The following is a 27,823-nucleotide window of genomic DNA, read 5'->3' on the forward strand; positions in this document are numbered from 1 at the left end:
AAAAATCAAAGTATTAATGTGGATGCATGATACACAGAGACTCAAAGAGAAGGGAGGAAAGTATGACTAAGCAGAAACGGAGGCAGACATAAAGCTGAAGGGAAGTGAGAAATGAGCAGCAGTCAGACTGAATGACTTAATACCTAAAACAAGCCTGACTCGACTTGAACACTTAAAGTAATCAGGGGTGGCTACATCAGTCTACAATGTGACCAGCTGTAGGTTATAGATCATTAGATTTGCTGTGGCTAAGAAATTGATCTAAATGTAAACCTTGTCTGGTTTCTGCGCTCATATTTCCAAACAAATTACTTTTGTCATGGAAGGCAGCCTATTGCATATTGAGAACGGAAGCAATTTATTCTCGAGATGTGTTTGCTTGACATTGCCCTGGGCCAAAGCAAGGTAACCAAAGACTCCTCAGTGGGGGGAGAATGCAAATGCTTGGCTGAGCCAACGGCACAACAAAATGTTAATGTACAACATAATGATGGCACAACTTAGCAGTTTCATGTCAAAATAAGACATTCGTTATCTGAAATACATGTTTCATAACTGCTCTTGCACAAAAAATGTCAATATAATAATTGTAATTATAGAGTGATATTCAAGCTCAGTCCTTGCAGAATTTTTACAACACACAAAAAATATTTTTACTTAATATTAAGTTAATTAAAATAATTTCATAATATTATTACAAAATTGTCATACAAAGATTAACGTTTTGCCATTAATTATAAATTATCCATCCTTCTGTACTTTTGCAAATTCTGCTCATTATAGTAAATATGCAGTAATACAATCAAAATGCTTAAAAGCAGCATCAGATTAACCTGCTATGGGGGCCCTGGGGCAAAACTGAGCTATGTAACTAGTCACACAGCAGACTACACATGGCAGCTTCATTATATTTTGCTTACAGCCTCAGAAACCAACCAGAAAACATCCTATCCTGCAGTAATTTCCTGCCATAGGTTTGCTGTGTATGAGATAGTTATGGTAATTGGGATTATGAATAGGACTATGCACCACATAAGCACAATATAAACTGAAATAACAAAGGTTTAAAGCCAGACATTTTGACACACACACTTCTATAAAACAGATAAGGACCTACCTAAAGACCCTTAATGTTTCCATTTATGTTCTGCTTTAGCTGTGCATATTATCAGACAAATTTACAAGTATATAAACTAATTGCCACACAGTAAAACTGGGGCCATTGGGTCACTGAGGGTCTGGGGCTGTCAGTTTTTTTTTCCCTTTTCTTCTTTAACCTCAGAATTTTCTTTCAAGTTATGTCAAGATTTTCATGAAATCAAACCCTTGCTGACAGCAATTATTCTACAAAACAATGGACAATTTGGCCATTTTCTGTTTTAAATACCGCAGGGTAATGGAACAAGAAGGAACACTCGCAGTGGGCTGTTAGATGAAGAGTTGCAGGCAACATGCTGCTCACCTCAAACTCTTCATCAAGGTAACAAACGCTTCTGTGTCCTGTTGTGTTGAAAACTACTCATGCCATGTGCAGCATGAAATCAGATTGCAGTGGCTCATGGCATGATGAAAGTAGATCAGTTATTGATTGACTTCTTTATCAAAACAACATGAGTTTGTTTGGCTGCACTGTAAACAGATGCATCAGTCTGACAAAGTAGCTGCTCGAGGAGTGTTTAACTCCAGACTTCCGGGACTTGTAGTACTTTACCACACTTGCTATTACCACGGTAACCATGGCCATTGCCAAATCAACTGAAATCTTAAGCGTTACAACTTTAAAGCCCCTACAGTATGTGTAGGAGTTGTTTTAACTCTGGCACCCCCAGTGGTAGAAACAGGCTGCTACCCTCCCCCCATAGATCCAATCCAGGTACACTGAGAAAAATAGTCAGAAAACAACACAGACTATGCTAATTTTCACTGGAATTGTCTCCTTTATTTTACAAAAAAACGTTTCTACACATGATGGCTTTAACTGTACTATGAGCACCACTTCAAGTAAAGCAATACCATGTTTTCTTCCACTAACAATTCTTTATATTTTACAATGGCTGAAAAATGGAATTCAAGACTTAATTTACAAGTTGATCTTCGCAAATGCTTTGGATGTGTATCAGAGGGAAAACACCCCTAATCCATATGATTTATGATAGCAGGTTGTATGACAGTACTGGCAGCCAGAGGAGCAGAGGGAGTGGCAGAGATAAAGGATGCAGTCAGTGTTTCTGGCATGAGAAGAGAGCAGTGCTTCAGAGGTCTTCACAGCAAAGGCCAGCATGGCTGACAGGCTGGTCAATAATCCCAACCACACTGCTTCACTCACTGCCTAATGAGACTAATTAACATGCCATTAAACACACACACACTCACTCTATAGGCCAACTTGATGTCACAAATCCATACATACGTACATCAGGGTACAGACATAAACACACACATATGCACCTACATCGGAATTGTTAGACTGGGCTGCTAAAATCAGCCTGTTTGGTTTTGTTTGTGTGTTTTGTACATTATACAAGATAAACAATCTGTGGCACATTCTGTTTGAATAGAAGCAGTAATAAGCAGCAAAATGATGGTCAATATTGTACAATAACTTGACAACAAAAACGTAATTTTCTGAAGCAAACACAGAGTAATGCTTCTCAGTAAGTGACTCATTTCTGGGTCTCTGTCATCAGTAGCCACTTAAGGAACTAATAACATTTTTATTAATTTTATGCGGTTGTATGACATTGAAAAGGGGCAGCAAGTTTAAAGCACAAATAGAAAAAATATTTGCACTGTGCTTTTTCACATGAAGTGCACTTGACTGGCTGCTGCAGTGGGGCAAGGGTTTTAAATCACCTTGGTGATTTAATGAATGCCAGTTTTGTTATAGCTGAGCCTTGACCTCAAATTCATCCTGTACACTTGCAGTGGTCACTGCTTGCTACTTGCAGCAATACAATTGAACACAAAAACACCACCACTGCTGTATACATCACCAAATTCATTTTTACAAAGAATAACTGCTATGTTTTGTTTCTCTTTAGCATACACAAACATAACATATTTAGCAGTGTCAGTGGTGGTATTAGGGGACCTGAAAAAAAAAATCTCTACACCTAACAACACTGTGTCTTTGCAAAGCTGTGATGCAAAGAAGAAATGGTTTTACATGAAGTTAGATGCCAAAAAACGTCTTGCTAAAGCAGTCCCTGACTTAGAGGACATTACAGTCACAGAGACAGACAAGAGAATACAATCGATGGACCAGTAGTGATTTTTGTTCGTGCGTAAAAGTAATTTTAAATCAGAGGAAATTGGTGAATGCGACAAGTTTTCTTAAATCATTCGTAAATGCCACTTAAGAGCAAATCTCTTCGTACGAGAGATACTTGCATGAGGCCCAATGTGTTCTCAAAACAGCTATGTAGTTGCATCGTCACGAGGGATCAAAACAGTCTCTATCCATAAAATCCCATCATGTCCTCCTTCCTCAGATTCCTTGAACAAAGGATAAACAAAAACATAATTATAGCAGGACCTTGTCTGTTCTTCTTGCCCTCTGGCTGATTGATAGTGTGGCAGGTTTAAAGTGCAATGGAGGAGTTTAAAGCAAAGACACACTTAATCAAAGCTTTCAGCCTTATACTGCCAATAAGATGACAGTCAAACTTTGTTCTTGTCTATGGGAGCTTCACTGTTGAAGCATCAACCTCCAGGCAGCTATGGCCTGAGACATCATAGAGCTCTGTTAACGCCTTGAGCTAAAGACAAATAATAGCTACAGTATATACACTATAGATTAAATCGACCAGGCAAAAGAAGATTATGACGTGCGTGCAGATCTATTCATTCACGTTTACCAAAGTAAAAGTGCAACATTTTCAGAGTACCAACAAGCAGCCGTAGCTACTATCTGACTAGCCCCCTTTTGGACTGTCTCCCATTGAAAAGCTTAGGGATGCGGCTGTGTGCTGCTCTTTAAGGTGGACAAGTTTACCCAACATACATTTGCCAAACCAACCACTTAGTCCTTGCCTTTCAAGTAAGCGCCAGAATGGCTTTATTGCTGCCCCTTGTGGCCAATAGAGGAAAAACTCCCTCTACAACTGGGTGAGAACCACAGTTGTAGCCACAGGGGGCAGTAATAAGCCCATTCCAGCTTGGCACACCAGAATGAGTCAACTACTCTGATACCTATTTTGTCTTTTTTACATTAAAACAAAAGTCAAGCATTTTTGGAAATACACTGCAATGTCCACTCCAAGAACGAATCAAACGAACTGAAATGTTGTTGTCACAGGTTCTGCTTTTGTTTTGTTCTCTGCCCATTTTAGGGACAAGTTCCTGGAACAGAATTTCAGCACTGCTCAGGAGGTGATGCTAAATGCAAGTTCCAGGAAATTTCAGGGGTTTCAGTACCAGGCTGGTTCAGTCGGGTCGGGTCTGGTCTGAAAGGCACGGGTAGGGTCGAGGCCGAGTTTGCGTCTTAGTTTTAGGCCTGTGCAGAACTCTAGTGTGTCGTCACATCAAAACAAGGATGACTACAACAAACCAAACCTCTGGCTGAATAGGGGATCCAACACATAGCTAAACAGTGCAGGTCAAAAGAAGACGAAACAAGATTGTAGAAAATAAAGATGACAATGCACAAAACTACAAAGTGGTTTGCAGCTCTGGACACCATTATAGGCAACCAAACAGATTGTCCTGGGCCCAGCTGTGCCCTGGATTCTCTGTCTTAAACTTATCCTATCTTATGTTCACATAAACGTAAAAGAAAATCGATAACAATGTCATCGCCACTTCTTTTGTTGTTGTTCAAGTGCAAAAGCCTCACGAGGTTCTTTAAAGTTCAAGTGAAGAGAAGCCCCAGGGTATGGTTTGTTAAGTTTCTGCAGTGGGAAAGAGCTACTATTTGCCTTTAAATCTACAGTCAGATGACAAAATTGATACTGATTTCACTGCTGTGCATACAGTACCAAGACAGAACCATACACTGAAACCAGAGGGTAACTAGCCTATGTTTGATTACAAACAAGCGTATTTCCCAACATGTTGAACTGTTCCTTTATAACTACTCCTTGTTATATCAACTTCCTAAGACATGGAGGCAGCCTTGATGTAATATAACACTGAGACACTTCATTAAGTTTATGCTAAACAAACATTACTCTCACAAACATTTAAAGCAGGAGTGAAAGGCAGCCATCACAATGTAACTATATCATGCTGCATAAAAGCGTGATGGATATGAACTAAGATGATTATGAGAGCATTAGTCTTTCTAAGCTGTTTTAACGCTTACAGGAAGTCCTCTGAGTGTGTAATATACTGTACGGTAGAGCAGGTAGTCGGAGAAGGTGACAGATTTAGAGCAAACAGGAATTCAGTTAGACACAATGTATAATCACATTCTGGTACCGCCTCACTTTATAGTTCAGGAACCATAGATCTTGGCATAAATTATAAACCTACAAATTCAAACCAGGATGGGATTCAAGATGTGATTGGCCACACAAATACACCGGGCATGATAATGCATGAATCTAACACACACAAACAGGTGTAGTGGGAGCTTGTTTATGCTAATAAACAGACACTGTGCTGTTAGGAGCTGGGGACCCATTTTAGCCTCAATGGGTGTCCATCCACATGCACCGTTCTTAAAAGAGACAGTGTCTTTTTCCCTCCAATTGCATTTCATTTTCCTCTCGAGGGGCTCCATTATGGCTCTGAGTGGCTCCATTTCTTGTTCAGTTTTCTGAACAGGGTGTCCATTAACATAGGTGCCGTGTCTCTCCTCTCGCCCAGTGTCTTTAGGGCTTCATTTTGGTTGGGTTGTTGTGTCCATCACTCTGCCATTAAGGGCTTTCATATCCTGCTTGCGTCCAACTGGGGCTCAGTTTCTTAAAATGGGGTTCCTCATCAGGGGCTGAAAAGAGGGAGGATTGTGCTGAGCTGTGACTCTCCATTCCCACCTCCTTCCCTCCTCCACTCAGCTACTACATGTACGCTCAACATCTGGCTGCTTTACTCTAGTCAGCCATGTCAGAGTCACTGCTACAGCCAGAGATTCACATGCCATGCAAAGGCCATTAATTTCAATCATGTGTAAAATGCTTTGATTGAAGCTGTATGGAACTGTTTTATGAAGTCTTTTATCTGTACAATAAGAACAAAAACATCAGTAACAGCAGCTGGTTGTGGAGCTCTTTGACTGCTTTTGAGATGTTTATTGGTGCAATATAAGATAATCTAAATGATGGTAGTTGATTCTGGAGTTGTATGGTTTATTGGAGTTTCTATTGTAGTAATAAAAAGAAAGCCCCTTTCTTTACTGATAACGCTGTACTGTTGTAACAAAGCATGTGCGATCCCTAAACTCTGGTCAGTCATAGTACACAACATAAGGGCCTTCGAGGGTAGGTCAAGTGCTGAAATATGAGCATTACATGGGAATATTCATCCTTGCAAACTTCATCAGTCCACCGTCTGATACTTTTACTATAAATCCTAGGATATAATCAATGTGATGTTCAAGGAGTTATGTGTGATGAAATGTTTTGGCTACATAAATTTTATGTAGATTATTTTTTCACACCACAAATCAAGGCTTCTATTGCTGGATAACTGCTACCTCTGCCTTTTTTATGATGGATTTCTCCCAGTGTCTGTGCAAAACGGCAGATAAGTCCTTACTCTTTGCTCTAAAGGCTGCCAACAAAACTTTTCTATTGATGTTTTACATAGCTAAAAAAGTCAAACGCTATTGTAGATTCTGCCCATATAGTATGTCAACATTATGTCTGCATCAATGATAAAACACAACATCAAACAAGAAAAATTACCCAAGAATGCAAGGTTCAACAAGAATAGCTGTTAACAGTATTAAAGTGCAAATACAGAGAGTACTGTAATAATACTTGTAAAGTGCCTCAGAAAAAAACTGAGGCACTTTACAAGGGAAAGGTGGTGAAGGATAACAGTGCAGCTGACCACCATATACTTTAATGTCAGGTTGTAGTGAATGCAGGCGTGTTGGAGGTAGGATGGATAATGTGTAGCCACTGAACCTTAGGCTCCTGAACCTGACTCTGCATATCCCTCAAGTGTTATGTTCAAAATGGTTTGCAGTAGCACTAGATAATACATTCTCCTGGCATTACAAATTGCTCAGAATATGACTGCATGTGTGAGTGTGGGTGTGTGTTGGCGAGCACATGCCGGTCTCTTACCATGATGGTAGTAACTACAACAGTGCGGTTCTCCATGCCAGAAGTGTCATTTGGAAGCAGCGGAGAGTCCTGGATCAGCACCAGTTTGTCTGCATCGTTCCAGTAGCCAATCTGCAGGGAAAACAAAATATGAGATTGTGTATGTGTTCATGTGTACGTGCCAATATACTGTATATTATTATTTATAATCATTAGTAAAATGGTCCAACAATGGTGAATGTCTTGCATCTATGCGATCATGAGCAGCAAAGCCCAGCAATAATGATACATTTCGGAGGGATTGGGTTGAAAAAAAGGCATGTTGCATTATAATTATCATTCACATCACAGGTATTAACCATAAGTAAACTTTGTGTTGTGACAAAAAAGTAACTTGTTATGTTTTGTCGGAATGAAGACACCCAGTATGGACGGGGCATGTGTTTACGACCAGGCTGACTGATCAACACTGGGATAAATGAAGGCCCTGACAGTCCTGATTCTAATATAACATTTTGATCAGACGTATGCCTGAATATGGACAAAGTGGCAGAAAAGAGTAATTACCCCTGTCCATTACTTGGAAGAATTTACATGTTTAAGTTGCTAGAAGTAGGGCTGCTAAGAAATATGGTTTCAAACAAAATCAGGATAATCATTAGGACTTTTAAAAAATGTACATGTTGGGAGGAGGGGGGCACTCCCTCTGTGTTTTTCAGAATAAAGTGGTAATACCTGATAAAATAATCTCAAAGGGTCCACTTACAAACTTTTTCTGAGCTTTCAGCTGAATCTTACGGCCCTGAGCAAACTCAGCTGGCTCAGGTGTCATCATGTGATCAAATGAAGCTCCATTGGCTGATGAAGACTGTGAGATGCGGTTGAAAGCTATCAAAATCTAGTAACTGGCCTTTTGAGATGAGATTATGCTGTTATGATGCCAAGGTCTAGACTTGAACAATGTTAAAGTTGTAATATTTTGAGATTTTTTTTTATGGGAATGAAGTTACATCATGAAAACAAATACAAGAATAAAGTTGGAATTTTATGAGAAAAAGCAACATTTAGAAGAACAAATAATATTTTCAGAACACAGTTCTAATGTTATGAAGAAATAAGTAATATTTTGGCAAAAGAGTCTAAATATTTTGAGTATAATGAGAATAATCAAATAGTCCAGAGTAGTAAAGTAGGAAGTTTAAGTGTCAAAATGAGTAGTTACTATTTTAGGATTAGGTTTGATCATCGCCAATGTTTTTTTTCCCCACAAAATTATAACTTTATTCTCATAATGTTTTGCCTTTTTTCCCTCAAAATTACGACTTAATTCTCAAAATGTCTGGTATTTTTTCCCCCAGAGTGGCCATGAACATAGTTTTTAAATAGTAATTTCTGGTTTAACAAAATAATCTTGACTATATTTAATAGACCATGAAATGCGGCTGAAAGCCCTGGAAGTCAGTAGATTCAAGATTATTTTGTCGAACTACTATTTCCAAAGGGAAAAATTAACTTTCACGCTCAAAATGTTTAGTAATTTTTAAACATTAATTCACAGTTTAGTCAAAAAAACATGTACATCACGTATATAAATCAAAGTATCATCACATCGTGCTGTGACAATAAGTGGTATTATTGAATTATTGCCCAGCCTCAGCTGAAACGCCCTCATACAAGATTATTTCAAGATCGATGTTGTGCTGCTTCTTTTTGTCAAAAGCTATTTCATGTTCAGCTGACATTACTCTTCCAGAATGTCCTTCAGGGTCGAACTGACCGACTGGAACTGACAGACATGATATGTTGTGGTCACAATATTAGCATTCTCTGTGTAAGGAATATTGAGAGGAGGTGCATGGCACTGGTTGGCCGATATGTGATTATTAATAAAAAGCCAATATCTGCAAACCAATATTGTGTCAAACTGATGTATAGATCTTATAATAGACAAGAGCTTTGACGGCAACCATTAGCAGCTATAAGTCAGTGAGAGTGGAGACGCTGAGCGAGTCAGCTCTTTGCTCTAAAGGCTGCCAACAAAACCAGAGGGAACGAAGAGCTGTGATTGGCTGATACCTCCTGTGTGCTGGGGCATCAGGATGATTGAGGAACTTGGAAAATGTAAGAGAGAGGCTGTGACACACACACACCGAGTCCTGACAGGACCCACGCTGTGCGCAGGACGACAGGCCAAAGCAGCTTTTGATTGATGGGAACTCCTCTCTGCTTCCCGAGCCCCCTCCTTCTCCCCTCCTCCCCTCTACCTTGATTGCTCTCTATTTCATTTCATCCTCTCGCCATCACTCTCACAAGTGCTCTCTCTCTATTTTTCCAATTTTCCCTGAATTTCCTCTAAAGACATCCATCCTCTCATACTAGAAGTAGAGATGCTGGCAGAGGCTGAAGTTTTTTCTTTTTTTTTTTTACAACCTACTTATGATAATAGAAAGTGCCACACTACATACGGTGTTGTCCCAGCCCCCAGACATTTCACATGACAGTAGTATTCACATATCTCTAACTATATAGAGGATATATCATGTATGCTGAAATATACAGAATGGACAAAAATTCATCCATAACACAAATTAAAGTGGTGTGGTGTGATGTTTTACCCGTCTGGGTCCATTATTCTTCAGTTCAAACACGTCCATAGTGTAGTTGACCCTGCGGCCATAGTGGTCAAACTGGACATTACCTGTTAATCCCTGCAATCGGACCTGCACACCGAGAACAAAGAAATATATGCACACAATGATATAACAGCAGCAAATAGTACTCCACAGAAAAGTTTAAGGAAAAACTACAGCATGTCAAGGCTCATTTATGTCAATTTTTCTACCGAAGGAGTTTGTAATAAACCAGCTTTTCACAAGGTGTTTTACAGTGAAAAAAGCAAATCAATACAAGTAAAAGGAAAACAAGAAAGAATATTTTGACAACATGACATTTAAAGGTGGGAAAATAGGTGAAATATGCAAATGCGATACTAGTTTTTAACATACTGAACAGCTTTGCTCCTTCCATTTAGATTGCATTTCTGAATAAAATTATAAGAAGGTAGATACAGGTGACTGCGTCATACCAGTAAAGGAAAGTTCATTTAACCAATCAGCCTTATCTTTCTGAGCGCACTTGAATACACTTTCATTTTGGAATGGCATTAAAGGGACATTTTGGGAAATGTGCTTTCTTCCAGCAGGTGAAGCTTCATGTAAACCTCAGTGTTAAGGGGTTAAGCCATACTTACTTAACATACTTAAGATCTGTACACTAACATACATTATCTAAAAATGTATCCACAGGTCGGGGCTATAGTGACTACGGATATACCAAGAAGGGACAACGATGATTGGTCAGCTTGAGCTGCTTGTGTTTTCTCCTACAAGTTTCTGACGCTGGTGGAGATTGTTGAGAGTGAAGACAACATGCAGCAAGTTGAAGTAAGATTCAGTTATCTTCTTCTTTTCAGTAACACACATAAAGCAAATCCATCTCCACTGCAAACCCTTAACTCACTGCGACAGCCGCTCTCTATTACGGAATGAAACAATATAATAGGTGGACCTCCCCACTGGTGCTCCAATCAGAAAGTAAATGAATGAATGTAAACGCAACTATGGGGATTATAATTAAAGCACGATACGGCCTGATCATGTTCGATATGTTCGTGTAGTGTTGTGGTGGTGCCATCAAGGAATCTGATGCTGAACTATAAATCAAAACCTATGTAATACATATCTACGGTGGGACTCCCACTAACCCCTTGTGTCAACTATAAATCCAGCTTGAGATGTGAAGATCAACATGTTGTCTGTGCGTTAAGTACAGAGCTGGGGTCAGGACATAGTTAGCCTAGTTTAGCATAAAGACTGGAAGCAGATGGAAACAGCTAGCCTGGCCCTTTCGAAAGTTCAAACAGCTTGTCTACACAGGAGGTTTTTCAGTCGTCCGTCTTGCACACATCTGACTAAACAGATGCACTTCAGTTTGAATCAATACATCTGTCTACACAGGCCATGCACTAAAAACACGTACAAATACACTTCAAGTCTATTTTCTTCCATTTTTCGTGGAGAACTACAGTGATTGTGTGTTGGGCTCTAAGCGTTGCCAAAACAAGTGTGACCTACACTCAATACCCTGCCTGAACTCATCCTGTGGGATGCAGGATTGAAGATGCTGTTGCTAATGTGATGCTTTTGCTACATGGGGTGTGTAGACATTGTGAAAAGCTCACTACTTAGTACAATGTATCTTGTTTATTTAAGCTGAAAACTAAAAACTGTGGTTTTAGGGGGAGTTAAGTTTTTGCAAGTAAAAGAAAAGGAAGGACGTCCTCAGTGTTTGTTTCTCAAGTCAGAAGAACAGATTAATGTGTGATGTCTTAATCCATTAGCAGTCTGTAGCAAGTTAGCATATACCCTGCATTTCTCTTTCATTCCCACCTGTTTGAGAGTGCGCTCCATGTCGATTCCCTGGTTCCACGGGGCAGCGGGATTGGCGAGACAGTCACCGGCGTTCCCCCGCCTGGAAATGTCCACCTTCTGCCTGCGCAGGTTCCTGAAGGCCTCGGCCATCACCATCACCCCATCGTATGTCAGCGCTGAGGTGTACTGGGAGACAAGAGGAGGTGATCAGAGTTACAGACGTTACTGTATGTGGGCACATTCGGGTTATGTACAGGTTTCTTTACCTAAAAAAAACAACTTACCCTCACATAAAAACACTGCAGTAGGAATTATGGTTCAACTCTGGCCTATTAGATTATTAAGAGGAATTTAAAACCCAGTATGGACGGGGCATGGGATTTGTAAATTACAGTCTTTGTAACCTGGAGGCCACCCTGCTGTTCTGTCTGTTTTGGGTATGTACAGCGCTGGAGGTCATCCACTGGAAAAGGGTATGAGGCCAATTAAATGCTGATTTAGCTGGACAGGCAAAATGTTCTGCAATATCTGCTGGTCACATCTCTTTAAAAACAACCTGCGTAAGGCAGCTGACTTTCTGTAGGGCCAAGCAGTACGTAACAGCTTGGCTGTTGCAGAGAGGCAGCAGTTTTACTCTGCTCGTTATTTTCTGGAAATGGAAAGGAGGAGAGGAAGAGCATATTCCTCAAAGTAGCCTCCCAATTTCCCCTAATCTATCTTTGACCTGAAGACTCCATGCTGCCTCTTATTATTTGCGTGTACAGAAATTACTCTCTCCGTCATGAGCCATACATTTCCCTAAAACTCACCTCTGGCGCAGCAGAAAACGAATTGAGTGAATGACGAAAAGGCAGCAAGATGGGGAGTGAGTGGGGGAAAAAGAAAGGGAAAAGGCGAGTGTTTTGTCCAGCCGGGTAGCAGTCTGGCATTAATTATCCTGGCTAGCAGGAGTTCATTAACTTCGCCTCCGGCCGGGGGTGACTCCTATTCATTAGCCCACTGCTCACTGTGACATTATGGCTTTCTAAGGAGACTGCTGCACTCTATCCCCCTGTTACTCTTTGACAAGCTGTGTGTATGTGTGTGTGTAACACACACATATATACACAAACAATCGAGGTGCGGAATAAACTCACTAACAGTCAGGACCATCTTCACTGCTCTCAGCTCAAAGCAGCTCATACATACTGTATATTTAGAATTCTAGCAAATGTATAAATGTTGTCAGTAAGATAGAAAGTAGCCTGATAATCAGACTGAATCGCCATTTCATTTCACTTAATTTTTCAGCCTGACAACATGTTCATGTTTCCATCCAATTTCGGTTTCTTGAATCTGCATATTGAAGAAATACGCAGAGAGTTGTTATTTGTTCTGTAAGTCGACTTACAATGACCTGTACAGCCGCGTCAATCTCATTCACACGTCGCCATTTTTGTGGCCATTTTTTTGTTGCTATTTTTCCTAAATATAGCTAGGTAGCTAGCTAGCTATGTGGCAAGTTGACGTCCCTGTTCTTAATCCCACCTACACAGCTCTGATTGGTCGATTGTTTCCTCAACCAGGAAAACAACCTGGTTGATGAGCACAACACCACACCAAATCGCTGAGTGGACGATGATTTAGAGGTCTGGAACCAGACTAGATAAAGATTCTACATGCTGTTTTGGGGGTTAAAACTGAAGTTGGACACCCTCTCCTAGTTTGGAATTGCAACCACTGTTATAAAGCTGGTCCCAGTCCAATTAATGATGAGATGCCAAAGATTTAAAGGTAGTCAGACTTGGTTGGGCTAAAAATGCCTATGCCCCAAACTGATGAAAACAGTGCTCAGCTAGGCAGTCTGGCATCCTCCCACTACCCCACCACACTTTGGCTGATATTCAAGTGTATTGGCCACAGACAGGCTGAAGGGCGGTGTTACGCACTCTTTAAGGTTCTTTCTAATAGGGAGTGGCTACAACTGATGCTTCTACTTCTACTTTTCCCCAGCGTTAGCATGAAGGCAGGCCAGACACTGGTAATTGCACAAGTCTTGATTGTAGCTTAAAGGCTCACGTTCTCTGCCCCGATCAATGCCTTTACTGCCAATGTCAGTGTTTCTCTGATTTCTACAACGGAGGTGGTGAGTATCATGACCAACAGTCATAATGGACAACAATATACACCAGAATTTTCCTTTTAGGGAATTTTTCCATTTTAGGGAAGATTAACTCTAAAAAACAATTTAAACCTGGTATTATCATGCAATCAGCAGGAGTAAATGCACACCATCCACCCAACATGTTGAAAGGTCACATACCTTGCTGCTATCTCAAGCTTCTCGTCAAAAAGCTACAGATGACCCCTTCCTTGTCGAAGGAAAAATAAGTATGATCCATACAGCAGCATGGCTTTGGGAGACAGTTGAGAGACCGCCACGATGTGCAAGATGAGGGTCTTGTGACTGACAAGGAATTTGAGGTAGCATTTGTGCTAATGAGCTTCTTCAGTGGCTCTGATTACCTTCTTATAAGCATAATAAACTTCAGCCTAGTTAGCAAAGTTACCGAAAAGTAGCCTAAAGATGCCTTCAGCTGTCTTCACCTGTCACGTGATCCTCACCTTACACATCGTAGCGGTCCCTCAAGAGTATTCCACATCACTTTCCTTTAAGCAGGTTTTCCTTGATGTTTACTGACAAGTCCACCAGCTCCATCTACACTATTTGCAAACTGTGATCTGATCACAGTGCTTATTAATACCGGGTACAAATGCAAATATCCTTGACCAGATGTCACTGTCAAGGTAACATATGCAGATACAGATCACGTGTTAATACCAGGTGGAAATGGGGTCGAGTATCTCCGCGACTCTCCCTGTCACGTCACAGCTTGTCATACATACACACATACAGGAATCTCTCATTAGTTCACTACCTGCAGATTCCTGGGACTTTTTAACACAAGGCATTACATTAGTTACATTTGTCTTTGCAAAGTGAGTAAACATGCCAGAAGAAGGCCCCACTCACCGGTAGTGTTAATATATTAGAAGAAAGAAGGGCTGACTGTGACTCAGGCTGTGGACAAACTTAATGGGGACCAGAGTAATTTAGTCTGAGTGGATTTCCAGGAGAGAGAGCAATTTATCAAGAAATGGAGTGGGGATAAACACACGCACACACACACGCAAACAGAGAGATAACACACACACACACATAACATCATGTGATATCACCCCGTGGTGTAAACTTTTAATTTGAACCACCCCAATCCACCAGACGCACATACTACACACACACTCTGCTTGACTCGCACCGTTTCCACTCAACTGCATCTGGTTTTTAAAATACAAATCTTTGTTGGGCATTGTTGGGCAAAGATTTGCTGGGGGGGCGTGATGCCTTCTTGCCCCAATGCTATTTGCAATCTGTGTGTCTGAAAAGAATATAAAGTGGGTCAGTCTGTCGCATTACTGCATGACAGCGGTGGACGTAGTGGAGCAGATTGCTGCTGCTGCTGCCTGTTCCTCATGTGTACATGCTTAAAATGTGTTTTATTACAGGGTTGCTATTTATTAGTTTTTTTGCATCAAGCCAGTTTTTCATGCATTTCTGTCTGTATGCTCTGTTCCTGTTGTCTTCACACCTGGCAAACATGCTGCTATATATTCATACACTTTTCACCTTATCTGTCTTTACTTGTATTATCTTTCGTTGCTGTATCTGCTATTTTTTCGCTGTTGCAACAACCGAGTCACCCTGGAGGAATCATTAAAGGACTGTGGTTTTGCAGGTTTTAGCCCATTGACTACAAATGGTATGTAATTTACGACTGCCGGTATTCTTCAAACACATGCCATCAGTTTTAGATACATTTCCAACCCTCCAAGCAGCTGTTGGTTTCAGTTCATTTCACTACAGTCCGAAAATCAAATAGCAGAGATTTTGAAACTGACTTTACTCACATCTGAGATTTGAAAGTTGGCTTCTGAACACCAAATTTTTTTATGCAAGAAGAGACTCAATTCACATGATTGTAAAATGTTTTGCTTTATATGTGTTCTGGATTTGATTTTGTGACAGCATAGCTTGTCAGTGTCTTTGAATCCACCACCGAGGGGTTTTCAGAAAGGTCCCTGCTCCCGGTTACAGTACCAAATCACAATAAGATAAACTGTGTTTTATTGCTGATCGGATTTGATTTCATCTGATTTTGACATTACATACCTTGGGTGGGGCGTCGGAGCCTGGGTACTCCCTCTGATCCAGCTTGTTCCAGCGCTGCATCAATTTGATGACCATGGGGTTGCTGAAGTCAACCAGCTGGAAGCCGGTCACGTTAGCTCCACCATGCATGAAGCGCTCCAGGTTGATGTCCTTAAAACCCTTGAGAAGCAACAAGGAGAAAGAGCGGTCATGGTCTGAGTCCAGTGATGGCAGAAAGAAACAAGCAAATGACAGCAACAATAAAATCAAAAAATACTTTGACAGCTGTAGTAGGTATTGATGATTTGATTTGATTACATTATTAGCCAAGACACTCACAGCTGGCTAGCACTGGAGTACCACCAAACTACAGTAGTTTTGGATTTGATTACTCTATAATTAATGAGGTGAATAAGAGAAGGTGAAAAATGGACCTAAATGCTCTTAAGCACTGATCCAGGACCATCAAACTACATATCATGTTCCTTTTCTGAAAAGGATAAGTGCACATTAAGTCCACCTTAATACAAAACCCAAATGGCCATACTGTATTTAGACTGGAAGAATTCCTGGTCGCTGTAATTGTTCCTGCTGTCCATACTGGCCTTAAAGAAATCCCTTTAACATGATTCCATTAGAGATGGGGGACAAAATCCACAATCCTCATTGTGGGTAAATATCCATTGAGCCAAAGGTAATATGAGGCTTCAGCAATCTGAGTTAGTCAAATCAAGTAAACATATTCCAACGTTAGTCTTTTTGTGAAAAAAATGTTCTTTGGTCACCACTTTGGTCCAGTATCAGTAAATCTTGCTAATATGTGTTCAAAATGTGCATCCAGATTTTATCTGCTATAGCATCTGCTCCTATAGCCAGCCCTTTAAAGATACTGGGACACAGTTTGCACATCAATACCACAACACTGTTTGAACAAATGGACTGAAACAACAGGGAGGTCGTAGACAGCAGGGAGAGATGTGGTAAAGAAGATATGATGAGAAGAAAGAAAGAAGCAAACAAATGAACAAGGAAACCATCAGAAGTCATTTTCCCTCACCAGGTTGGCCATGATGTAATGGTAGCCTTTGACATGTTTCCCAACACTGACAATCTGCGAGGAGGCGGAGCAGAGCTCAGCGTTAATCTGACTGGATTACAGCATGGCATACGTTAATTACATGAAATTAAGCATGTGACAGGCGAGTGTGTGTGTCTTGACACAGTGGGACCGTCAGGTTTAAACCAGAGAAGATCGGACGTCTAAACAAATGAGCTGGCAGTCATGTCAGTATCTCATGGAAGGAAGTAAACACTTCACACATTCAAATACATGACAATGCGTCTCAACACTCCTACACACACACACACACACACACACACACACACACACACACACAAGTACAACCAGAGATCTGAATCCTAGTGATAAAAACTGATTTTGAAAGCTGACATCTGCTGGGAAAATCCCACTGGACATCCAGTTAATAAGGGCGTGAATTAAGATGAAAAAAATGCTTTGAATCGCTCAGAAAAGCTTGGATTGATATCAATTCCCCAACAGCTTCACTGCTGTCAAGACCTGAGCATCAGGTGGTGAAACTCTACTGTTGGTGAACGCTCACTGTTGCAATATGCAAGATTAAAATCCATTATATCTGAATCACAACATGGAGCTGTAGTTTGAGATTAGCATCCAGTCCACACTGCTGAAAGGTTGGAAATAAGTCACTTTGCTCATATTAAAGGGTCAGTTCACCCAATGGTTTCATTGGGACTATTTCATCAGTTGAAAGTAGTTCCAATCATGCTTGGTATAGTGTCTTGAAATTAAAACAGAAAAAAAATAAAAATTTAAGTATCTTTAAAAGAGGAAGAAAAATACAAGGTGTCATGTTACCTCAAAGGAAGGCATTTTCATAATTATTGCATTTTGCTTTTATCGATGCACCAACCTTTCCACCAAAAAAGTTTTTGCAAGATTTCGAGATTTTTGTCAAATTTTCTGCGTTTTCACTCAAGTTTTTTTTAATATGCAAATTGAAAATGCGCAAAAAACTGGTAGATGGAAACCCACTTAGTGTACACGCATAGAATGATGAGATGATAAATTGGGACTCTCGTTTAATTCCTATTGGCTCACACACTGTAAAGTGCTTTGCTGGATATTTATAATTCTTTTTTTAAATTGAAAATTCAAGGAGGGAGTACTGGTCTGATTATTATTGTGGTTGTACCGGGGTTTTTCAGTTTTGTTTGGTTTTCTTTTACTTCCTTTACCCCGCACTGTGGGCGGGAAACCTTACAATAGACTGATCTGACGCAAGAAGAATCTCCTCAACAACTTCACAGTGTTTCATGGTTTATCGAGCAGATTTGTTTGTGCATAAGAGATTATAATTAAGTGATGCATTTATTACAGTGCTCTTTAAAAACATGCATACTGTATTTAACCTTGTGCTGCTGCAGCCTTTACATTAATGTAATGACATTTAATTTAAACTTGTGCCATGTTAGAAATGTTACAGATCCAACCATTGTGACTTTAAAGTAAAAGTGACCTGGGCACTTATTCAGACATGAGACAAACATGAAAAATATCCAAAACATTTACATAACAAGGTGCATGTCTGAAAGGGGCTTTAGAGTACCTTTTGGTGACTATAATTGGACTATAATTTTAACTAAGCCAATAGAGTCTTTATTCCCTTGTTATTTTTGCAGCTTTGGTACAGTTTGTACAACTTGCAAATTAGCTGCCAGCAAATTATATTCCTATCTGTAAATGAACCAGGTTTGCATTCAGAGATTTAATGCTCTGACATTCAAAGTAACATCTGGTTGCTTATGAGCTTTTATATGTACTGACCGTGCTGTTAATAAGCAGTTAATTAGGCCCACTTATGTATTCAAATCCTTGTCCTGCATCAGGACAATTTGGCAAGATATGAACAGGGTGGCAGTTGGAATGAATACAGGCTAAAATAGATGTTTATGTCTTTGGCAGTAACTCTGATCACCACTGCGCAAAAAACACTAAAACTCTAAATATGACTGAATGATCACATCACATCCATCACATCTACTTGTCAGACGTTCTGTGCTGTGGCATCAAGAAAGGATGGAGCAGGAAGTCTGCTGCTCTGTGGGGCAAAGAGACTCTCACACACACACGCGCAAAGTAAATTGTTAGAACTATGACAGATGTCAGTGTGGAGATTTCCTGAATAATTGAACAATTACAGAGACACCAGTTGCCCCAGGGAAAGATGGAGGGATGAAGGAATGAAGAGGAGGAGGAAGGCACACATCATATTCTGAGTGTGCTTATGCCAAATAACACCACTAGAGATCAGAACAGACTGTTTTCAAGTTCAAAACTTTCTAATTAGCACAGACATACTCAAAAAAGTGTGCAACAAACATTGAGTATGTGTGTAAAGTATTAACTTGTATTCTTTGTAGAAATGTAGTTTCTGGGATTCTGTTGTTCCTCCTCATTGCAATGCTAAATCCTGTTAAAGCTGAAATCTGTGACTTCTTTTAGAAAAACTATGGTAGTTTTATTTCTTTTGCAGTGTTGAATGTCAATGTTAAAACTAGCATGTTTGGCTGGACTGGTATGTGCTGTAATTTGACCTGATTGCTCTGATTAGCAGTCTGCTGCCTTTCTGGCGGACAATGTGAACAAAGTCTGTTCAAACCCCAGCTGTCTCACAACAAATGACGGATTTACCGCCACTTTTGAAGCTTCCCAAGTTGAAATAAACAGCATTACATGAGTAGTGCCTAATATACTTTAGTAGCTAGTGCGGATTTCAACTTTTGCAATGGTTTATTAAAATAAAAAGCATCAGATAGAAAGAAAAAGAAAAAGATGATGGATGCTTCTTCTGAACAGAAAAAGTAAAGATACGTAAATAACTAAATACTGAGGTCATGGTGGCATCACCTGTTCCAGCATGTTCTGCAGTCTCTCAGCCTCAAGGTCGATTACAAACTTCTTCTCCTGTCTCCGGTCCAGATCCTCCAGCAGTCGTCGGTAACTGGCATCGTTGAAGTTTTCGACGCAGATGGCGCTGACCTGCCAGTTGTTTTGTCCTGCCTTCTCCATGATGGCCTGCAGGATGGCGTATCCTGATACAGTCAGACACACAGGGCAAGACACATCAAAGGGGGGAAATAGAAAATACAGGGAACAGTTTTATTTAACACAACACATGAGAATCTGAATTGGGTTTCGAGCTTAATCATTTTATTTATAGGATCATAAAGCAAATGCAAATTTTCAAATCAAAGTGTTGGGCAGTTTCACTGAAAATGTAAGAACATTTTCTTTTGGGACATTTTCTATGTCAAAGAAATGTTCTAAAGTTTATTGATTACTTCAATGCAGAAGTGTGGCCCTTACGCAACAAGGTGATAGGCAAGGGTGGTCAGCGACTTTCATGTGGAGACCAGAGTGCAATTAATGTTAACATTTTTCCCTAACCTTAACCATACTGTAGTTGCCATGTGCAGATACTGTAGACAGAAATGTTGGCATTGAAGGTTAAATACATTGAACGTAGTCTGGGATTTTACCAGAATTGTCCAAAATCAACTTTCTTGTCTGGCATTAGGGTTGGATAAGACTATGCATTTAATCATGTTTGTTTGTTTGTTAGTTAGAAAGATATCTCAAAGAGTAGTTTCTTGTGTGGATTCCTCTCCATTTGCATTTCCATCTCCATTTCCTCTAGTGTTTAAAAACTCCACAGGGTTCCTTTCACATTGTGAGATTTTAGATCTTCAAAAGAACTGCTGCACTTATGTGAATGGAAACTGTCACATGTATCCCATGGTTGTCTATGTCTGTATTTTAAGTTCTCCCTGAGTACTTTTTAGTTGTCAGTGTAACCGCTCCTGAAAATGTTTACTGATGGAACTGAGGCTGATATACTTTCTGGCTGAAATATGGCACATTGGACTACTTGATGACAAATGTGGTGATAAAACACATTGCACATAATTGCTGGTTTGAAACGCAAACTGGCTTTATTTAACAGAACATACTTGGCAAGACAACCCCTTTCCAATCTAAAAGAACCCGCACTGAAGCAAACTTCTCTAAAGCTTTTATGTTTTTCCAACCAGATCCTGGCTTTTGGTCCAGTCCGGGAAACAGGCTTGTCTGTAACACTTGACTCTGGAGGGGAGGGACCCTCTCTGTCAGGTTTGTGTATTAAGAAGATGAGTGTCAGAGAGGAAACTAGGGAGCTGTGAGGGCGGCTGTTCTCCAGCAGGAACAGATGTCCCCCTTAAACGGCCCCTCCTGGTGGCCATCACAATCTGGCAACCCGTCTCCCTTTGCTCCCAATTAGTGGATTAACCTGTGCTCTGGCAACCCGGCTCCCTCTCCACCTCCTCTATCCCCTCCCCAGCCCCTTGCTCCCCATTAGAGGGATGTCGGTGCCAAGAGGGACTGCTGGTTGAGGCAACACAAAAATGGGAAAAAACCCACACATACTCCCACATGCATGTATCATCTCAGGCTGTCCTCAGTTACTCCTAAAGGAAGAAATGGTTCATGACATTTTGGCTAGAACTCCACAACTGTTGGAAAGCCAGATCCCAAGTGGGACCCAATCATTGTTCATTTTTTCAGTCATAACAAAAGGGTTGGGTTGCATGTTGAAAAGTAGAGGAAATTCAAAATGTGCTTTGATGAAGTCTTTTCTGTACAAGATGCTGGTGTCAGAGCAGGACCTTTGGGACAGACACATTTTTCTTTTTGTTATTTTATGCGTTTATTATTAGTTGACAGAGCGATGACAGGAAATGAGGGGAGAAAGAGATGCAACAAAGGTTCCCTGTTGGACCCAAATAGTGGACGTTGCAGTTTATGGGCACCAACTCTCTAAGGCCAGTATTTGAGTATATTTGACTTATTAAAATAATATGTCTGTGTTGTTACACACACACACACACAAGAAAAAAAGACAAAATTGGTTTGAAGGTGGAAGTAAACAAGCCACCATTCCATTGTAAACCTGCGCAATAACATTGTAATGTATGAACTGATTTTACTTTTTGACCACTTTTGCCAAAAAATATGAGATCATGCATAACCTGCTTCATATAAAAAAAATATACTCATCGAAATGCCATTTAACTAACGTATATAATCTAAATTGTTTCAAGTTTTCAATGAAGCCTTGAACAGTTTTAATAGGCGGTTAGATGTTTTTCACCTGAAAAAAAAAACAAAACCAAACTAACTGTTCCGACAGCCTTTGCTCTGTGAAATTAATTCTACTTTAATTCAAAATCGAATTAGTTGGCGGGCCATCAACTGACCAGGGAATTGTTTCCCAGCGGTGTACAGCATGACCTCTTGCTATCTGGGTACTCTAAGATCAGCTTGCTAATGGTAGTGCTAACACAGCTACCCCTGTTGATCACATAACCTTCACCTTGCAGGTCATAGTGGTCCCTCGATACCATGAGAGCTTTGAGCTATGCTAATGTCAGCATAGTAAAATGCTAACAATGACAATTTTAGCATGCAGATGTACAGCAGGTGTAATGTTTACCACATTCCCCCTCTTAGATTAGTGTGTTGGCATGCTAACATCTGCTCATTAGCACTAAAGTACAGCTGAGGCTAGAGTTAAAGACAGGGTATCACCACCTTTATTAACATTCATCCTGCAGGGAGCATGGATATCTGTGCCAACTTTCATGGCAATCCATCCAATAGTTATTGAGATATTTCAGTCTGGACCAAAGTGGTGGACCCACAGACCGACACTGACATCCCTAGAGCCATCCATCAGTTCCACCTATTAAACAGACAAGCTTTTTAACGAGTTATTCTTCTCTACACCATTTTTAAACAAGCTGTGGTGTGCATGTGTGTGTGGGATTTTATGTGTGGAGTTGTCCTTCTTGGGGAGATAGATAGTTGTTGAACAGCAGAACTTTCTGTTAATTGATCAATTTGAGTCCATGTTCACACTGTGCATCTGTTTTTTTCCTCCAAGGAGGAAAACCCAAAACAGAAAAATGTCTAAGGCTGCTTTCAATACATTAGAAGTTTCCTCTTCTCCTGGTGTGAACACATTTTATTTCCTTAACATTTACTTTGTGGTGTTTGTGTCTATCTGCCCAGGGACTGCAGAGCTGCTGCCTTGTAGCTGGTAGCTAAATATGATACAAAGTGTCTCTTCTTTGTACATGGTCCCTGACAAATAAACATAATACAAAAGGACAGACTCTGTGCAGTGGGATGCCACAGACTGGGCTAAAAATGACTCCCTGTGGTAGCTGCAGCTACTTTGCTGCTATTGACTGTATTGACTGGAGCAGTGTTAAGCTACAAATGAGCAGCTGTTTTGGCTCACTGTTTGTGTGTTGTGGTGTGAAACCATATTTTATATCATTACACAGGTGTGCGCTCCTATCCTTTTGGTTTGTGTAGAGTCAATCTTTTTGAGGGCAGAGGTGTCTGGCAGCATGATAGTGTAATGTATAACCTACATCGTAAATAAAGTAGTGGAATTGCCTTTTACGCTTTGAACAATCTACAGTATATAAAATTTCATTTTTACCAGAGTATGACACCAGACACCAGTAATAGCTTATTATGAGGAGTCTCGATGGTGCAATCAATTTCATTTGTTTCAAAAAGATTATTTGCAACTGTGCAGATAAACAGCTTAATCCATTCCTTACTCTTTAAATACTGATTATCTCTGTCACTACAGCCTCATACACACTGTGTCGGTATGTCAAGAAATCCAAAGCTTGACAGGCCTGCCTGCCATGCCCAGCAAACGGTCAATTGCAATTGTCCTGTTTTGAAGGTGGATTGATGGTTCTGCAGTAGAGTATGGCCATGCAGCACCATTGCTCCCTTCAGAAAACCCCTGCAAATTAGGGCAATGGAAATCAGCAGAGTTTATGTCACTACAAATGTATAATTTCCTATATTTAAGCTTATATCAGAGCCACAACAGAGCAACAACAACAACAAAAATCATCAGCTAAGACTAGCCTGCTTATCCTGTTAAGAAAACAACTCTGTGACCAAAGAACTACATCAAATACTCACCAGAGAGAATTGGACTCACAGTACTGTGCAGGAGTTCAGAAACATTGTGGACATGCCAGAAAAATCCACTGAACTGGATGTGGAACAAACAGCCGGCTAAGAAAAAGAGCCAAGACTCACAAAGAGATCACATTTCACATGACATCTCTTCTGGAATCACTTTGTCTGATGTTAGCTTCTGAATGGTAAAATCGACATTTTTTATTGTCATTCCCTGAACTTTGGAACGACTTGTCTCAGAAGGTGAGGATTAAAAAACAAGACTAAAACTTCCACAGCCATGCTAGCAGCTCTTTGAGGCTATATTTGCACACAGCAGTGCTCTGCTGTGTGCAAACTAAATAAAGGCTTATAGCAAAGCTAATCTCCCTCCAAAATATGACATTATACCCCTCAAGAATATTCATGAAAACATAACTTCATTCTACTTCATTTTCAAAAATGTATCATCTGCAGTGTTTTTTAATCATAAAAAACACTGAAAAAAATAGTACACAGTGCCGGCAGTAAACATGCTACCTCAGAGTGCTTAGAAGACATAACTATGAGACAAAAATTTCAATGGGCTTTCAACCCTATCACACTGTCTTCATCAGCAGATGAGAAGTTTGCGCAGTTGTCACTGAGATGCAAGATCACTAGTTGTTATGATTTCATCCATATCACTTTTATGACTTCAAGTAGACTAAAAGGTAAATAAAATTTGGAAATGTTTTGTCAAAAGACTAAATCAAAATCAGGAGTCAGAATTCACAATGTTACCACTATCCTGCCAATACAAATCAGCAGCTGGAGTGAGTTGCTTGTGTAGTATGTAACAGTATGATATCCCATCATGTCCTATTTTGCCGCATGGTGTACACAGCGCATGGACGGGAAACCGCAGTGGTGGCAGTCAAAGCAAGTAAAGCGTGCAAAGAGCCAGCTGATTACCAGCTGATAAATGTGTAGCCCTGGAGCTGTATGTGGAGCAGCAGCCAGCCGCAATCAGCATCAGCGTCAAAGACACAGCCACAGGCTAGTGTGCAGATGGACGCTAGCGCATGTTGTGCTGATTGGAGCAGAGCTGGACACTAGATGGAAGCAGCTGCAGCATGTGAAGAGGAGAGTGAGTATACATCTGGGTTTGTGTGTGCGATTTCTGCCTCCTCTCTATCTTTTGCTCCCTGTTGTACCGTCTTTTCCCTCCAGTGTGATGCATACTGTCAGTATCGGTCTTCTGAGCCTCCGTCCTTCCTCCTTCCTCAGTGAGTCAGTCCTTTTCTTTCACCTCTTGCTCTCCAAAGAGTACATTAGAGAGGCTTATGCTTTTAAAAAGAGCCATTCATCATGGCCTGTACACAGTGCTGCTACCAGTCCATCTGCTGGAGAAAGATCGTCTTGTTTCCTGTTCCAGGCTCTTCTTCTCCTTTCTTCCCTTATTTCCTCTTTGGCTCTTCTTTTCACCTCATCGCTCCTCAGTTTTCCTCTCCTCTCATTTTCTCTTCTCTCCAATCCTCTCATTTTCTCCCCCTCTTCTTGTTTCCTCTCCTCTCATTCCCCTTCCTCTCCTCTCCTTTCATTTCATCTCCTCTTCCTAGTTTAATCTCATTTCCTCTCCCCTCCTTTCCTTTTCTCTCCTTTCGTTTCCTTCCCTTTCCTCTCGTTTCGTCTTCTCTCCTTTCCTTCCTCCTCGTTTCCTCTCCTCTCCTCCATTTCTTTTCCTCTTCTCTTAAATCCTCTCCTCTCGTTTTCTCTCCTTACCTTTCCTCACCTCTCCTCTTGTCTCCTCTCCAAAACATTTCCTGGATTCATTTTGTATTTCATCTTATTTTATTTCTATTCTCCGCTCTTCACCTCGGTCTTCTTCTCCTTTCATTTTCACTCTAAAACATTTCCTGGATTCTTTTTGTATTTTATTCTATTTGTATTACCTTTTATAATTTTTTTTTTGTGTGAGTGTGTGTATGTATTTACAGGAATTCTAGGAAAGCTAATAGAAGAACAGCACTCAATATAACCATACACACACACACACACACACACACACACACACTCTCATTGCTATAGTATCCAGCCCCTTGTATCTCTGGTGCTTTGATGCAGGGAATGAGACTGGCGCTCATTGACTGAGCTCAGTCATGCGTGGGCTGATTCTACATTATAGTCAATACTGGATGAATGCCTGGCCCTGTGTGTGAAAAAAATCCCCAGGCCAAAGTGCTGCAGCCTGCATCCAAAAGCCTTCTGAAAAGCACTCGCATGCACTAATACGTACATTTACACTGAGGCATTGTTGACGTGCACACACACATACACACATTCATCATCTAACATATGACATATTTGAGGTTTTAAAATATGCAATTGTGCCTCAGGAAAACTGCCTGAGTACACTCTTACTTACACTACTGCTTCATGGATATTATGGATGGCGTGTGCAGCACAAAAACTAAAAAAATATATAATAATCTGAATCTGCCTGAGCTCGTACAGTAATAGCGATTCTCCATTTACACTCTGCTTTTCCAGCTCCTTGCAAAAAGAACGCCTCATGATTTGTGAAAAATGCTTGTGCTGAAATTTGCCTTCATGCTATGCCAGGCAGCATAACAGATTTCAACTGATCAGCTAAAGCTGGTGGGCACAATAAATGAGTAAGGGACACTAAAGGAAAGAAATGTAGGAATAGGACATTAATAAAGAAGAAAGACTAAATATGGAGAAGGAAGACGAATAAAACTGACCAGATGTTTGCAAATTAATTTTTGAATGTTTCATTACATCTGAAAAACTGCCTTCAAAGAAGGTTTTCAATTAAGTAAAGAAATCAAACTGTTTATTTACTATGGGAAGAAACTGCAGCATTGACTAATACAACTCCAGGTCATATCATTCAACCACAGCTAGTAATAGAACCCTTGGTGAGCCAGTCATGTTGTATCCAGTCTATCACATTCTTGACAGCCAGTGTTTCCCACAGTTAGGATGACAGCAACTTCAACAGAATGGCAGAGCCCAAACATCAGCGATCAGTCAGTTGAAATAAGTTGCCAGCTGCTGACTGATTTCAGCACCATGGACAGAGCTATCAGTAGGGCTGTCACTTTTACAAAAAATCAAGCTCGAGCAAATTCAGCAAATACATAATTATTAATCTGAACGCAACACACAGAGCCTATTCTAAAATAGACTGCTGAGGTCACACTGGAAAAACACACCATGGAAAAATATATTACACTAGAAAAAAATTATAAAAACTAATAAATTAAAATAAATTGTCCATGACAATTACTTTAACAGTAATGTAGACAGAAAGAATAAGCAAATACATCGAAGCAACTAATTATAAGCATTACAGACAGATACAATAGTTTTAATGTAAAGTTTGAATACCTTTAAGAAAACTGAAAATAAAGGTTGGGTACAAAAAAGTATTAAGAGAAAGAAAAGTCAGAACGTATTACCAATAAATCCAGCAAGATCTTGCAGTCTGAAACACAGTAGTTTTCAGACTGTGCCTTACAAGATGAATAGTTCACATCCATATCAGGTTTAAACTTTGTCAATAATCTTGTACGAAACTTCCTTTATCTTATTCATGATCAAATGTTAATGTGGTGCCCTTTGATTTCTATGAAATGACCCCACCTCGTTCACTTGGACTTGACTTTCAGTCAGTTTGACATAGGGGTTGGGATTGACCTCTAATCTGGAAATGTTTATCGTTTATATCCTGGTTCATATAACTGCAGGGTTAAATAATGAGAAATAGTATGCGCAATAGAATAATGAGGGACGCTGCATGGCTGCTGTGAGTGCAAGGACATTACTAGAGGGTAACACGAAAAAAGTGTTATAATTTTAAACTTTGTGACCTTCTGCTACCCTACCCAGGCTATTCATCTGTCCCGCCTACTTT

General features: G+C 40.2%; 1 protein-coding gene across 9 annotated transcripts in view; it reads right to left on the reverse strand.

The window, feature by feature from the left end:
• Positions 1–27,823, reverse strand: part of gria4b (glutamate receptor, ionotropic, AMPA 4b) — a 169,584-nt gene that overhangs the window by 32,660 nt on the left and 109,101 nt on the right. For 8 of the 9 annotated variants that reach the window (XR_006380620.1, XM_044221379.1, XM_044221378.1 and 5 more), the window contains 6 exons: positions 19,780–19,964; positions 16,888–16,941; positions 15,852–16,010; positions 11,660–11,827; positions 9,827–9,931; positions 7,233–7,343 (listed from right to left, as the gene is read on the reverse strand). Coding sequence is in view for 8 of the 9 variants with exons in the window: in XM_044221379.1 (XP_044077314.1) it covers positions 7,233–7,343; positions 9,827–9,931; positions 11,660–11,827; positions 15,852–16,010; positions 16,888–16,941; positions 19,780–19,964 (782 nt within the window). In the remaining variant the exon portion in view is untranslated. Of the gene's footprint in view, positions 1–1,914; positions 5,930–7,232; positions 7,344–9,826; positions 9,932–11,659; positions 11,828–15,851; positions 16,011–16,887; positions 16,942–19,779; positions 19,965–27,823 lie in introns of those variants that run through there. The other variant, XM_044221383.1, reaches the window with a different exon arrangement.

This window comes from Siniperca chuatsi, linkage group LG14 (genome assembly GCF_020085105.1).
Source record: "Siniperca chuatsi isolate FFG_IHB_CAS linkage group LG14, ASM2008510v1, whole genome shotgun sequence".
Lineage (NCBI taxonomy): Eukaryota > Metazoa > Chordata > Actinopteri > Centrarchiformes > Sinipercidae > Siniperca > Siniperca chuatsi.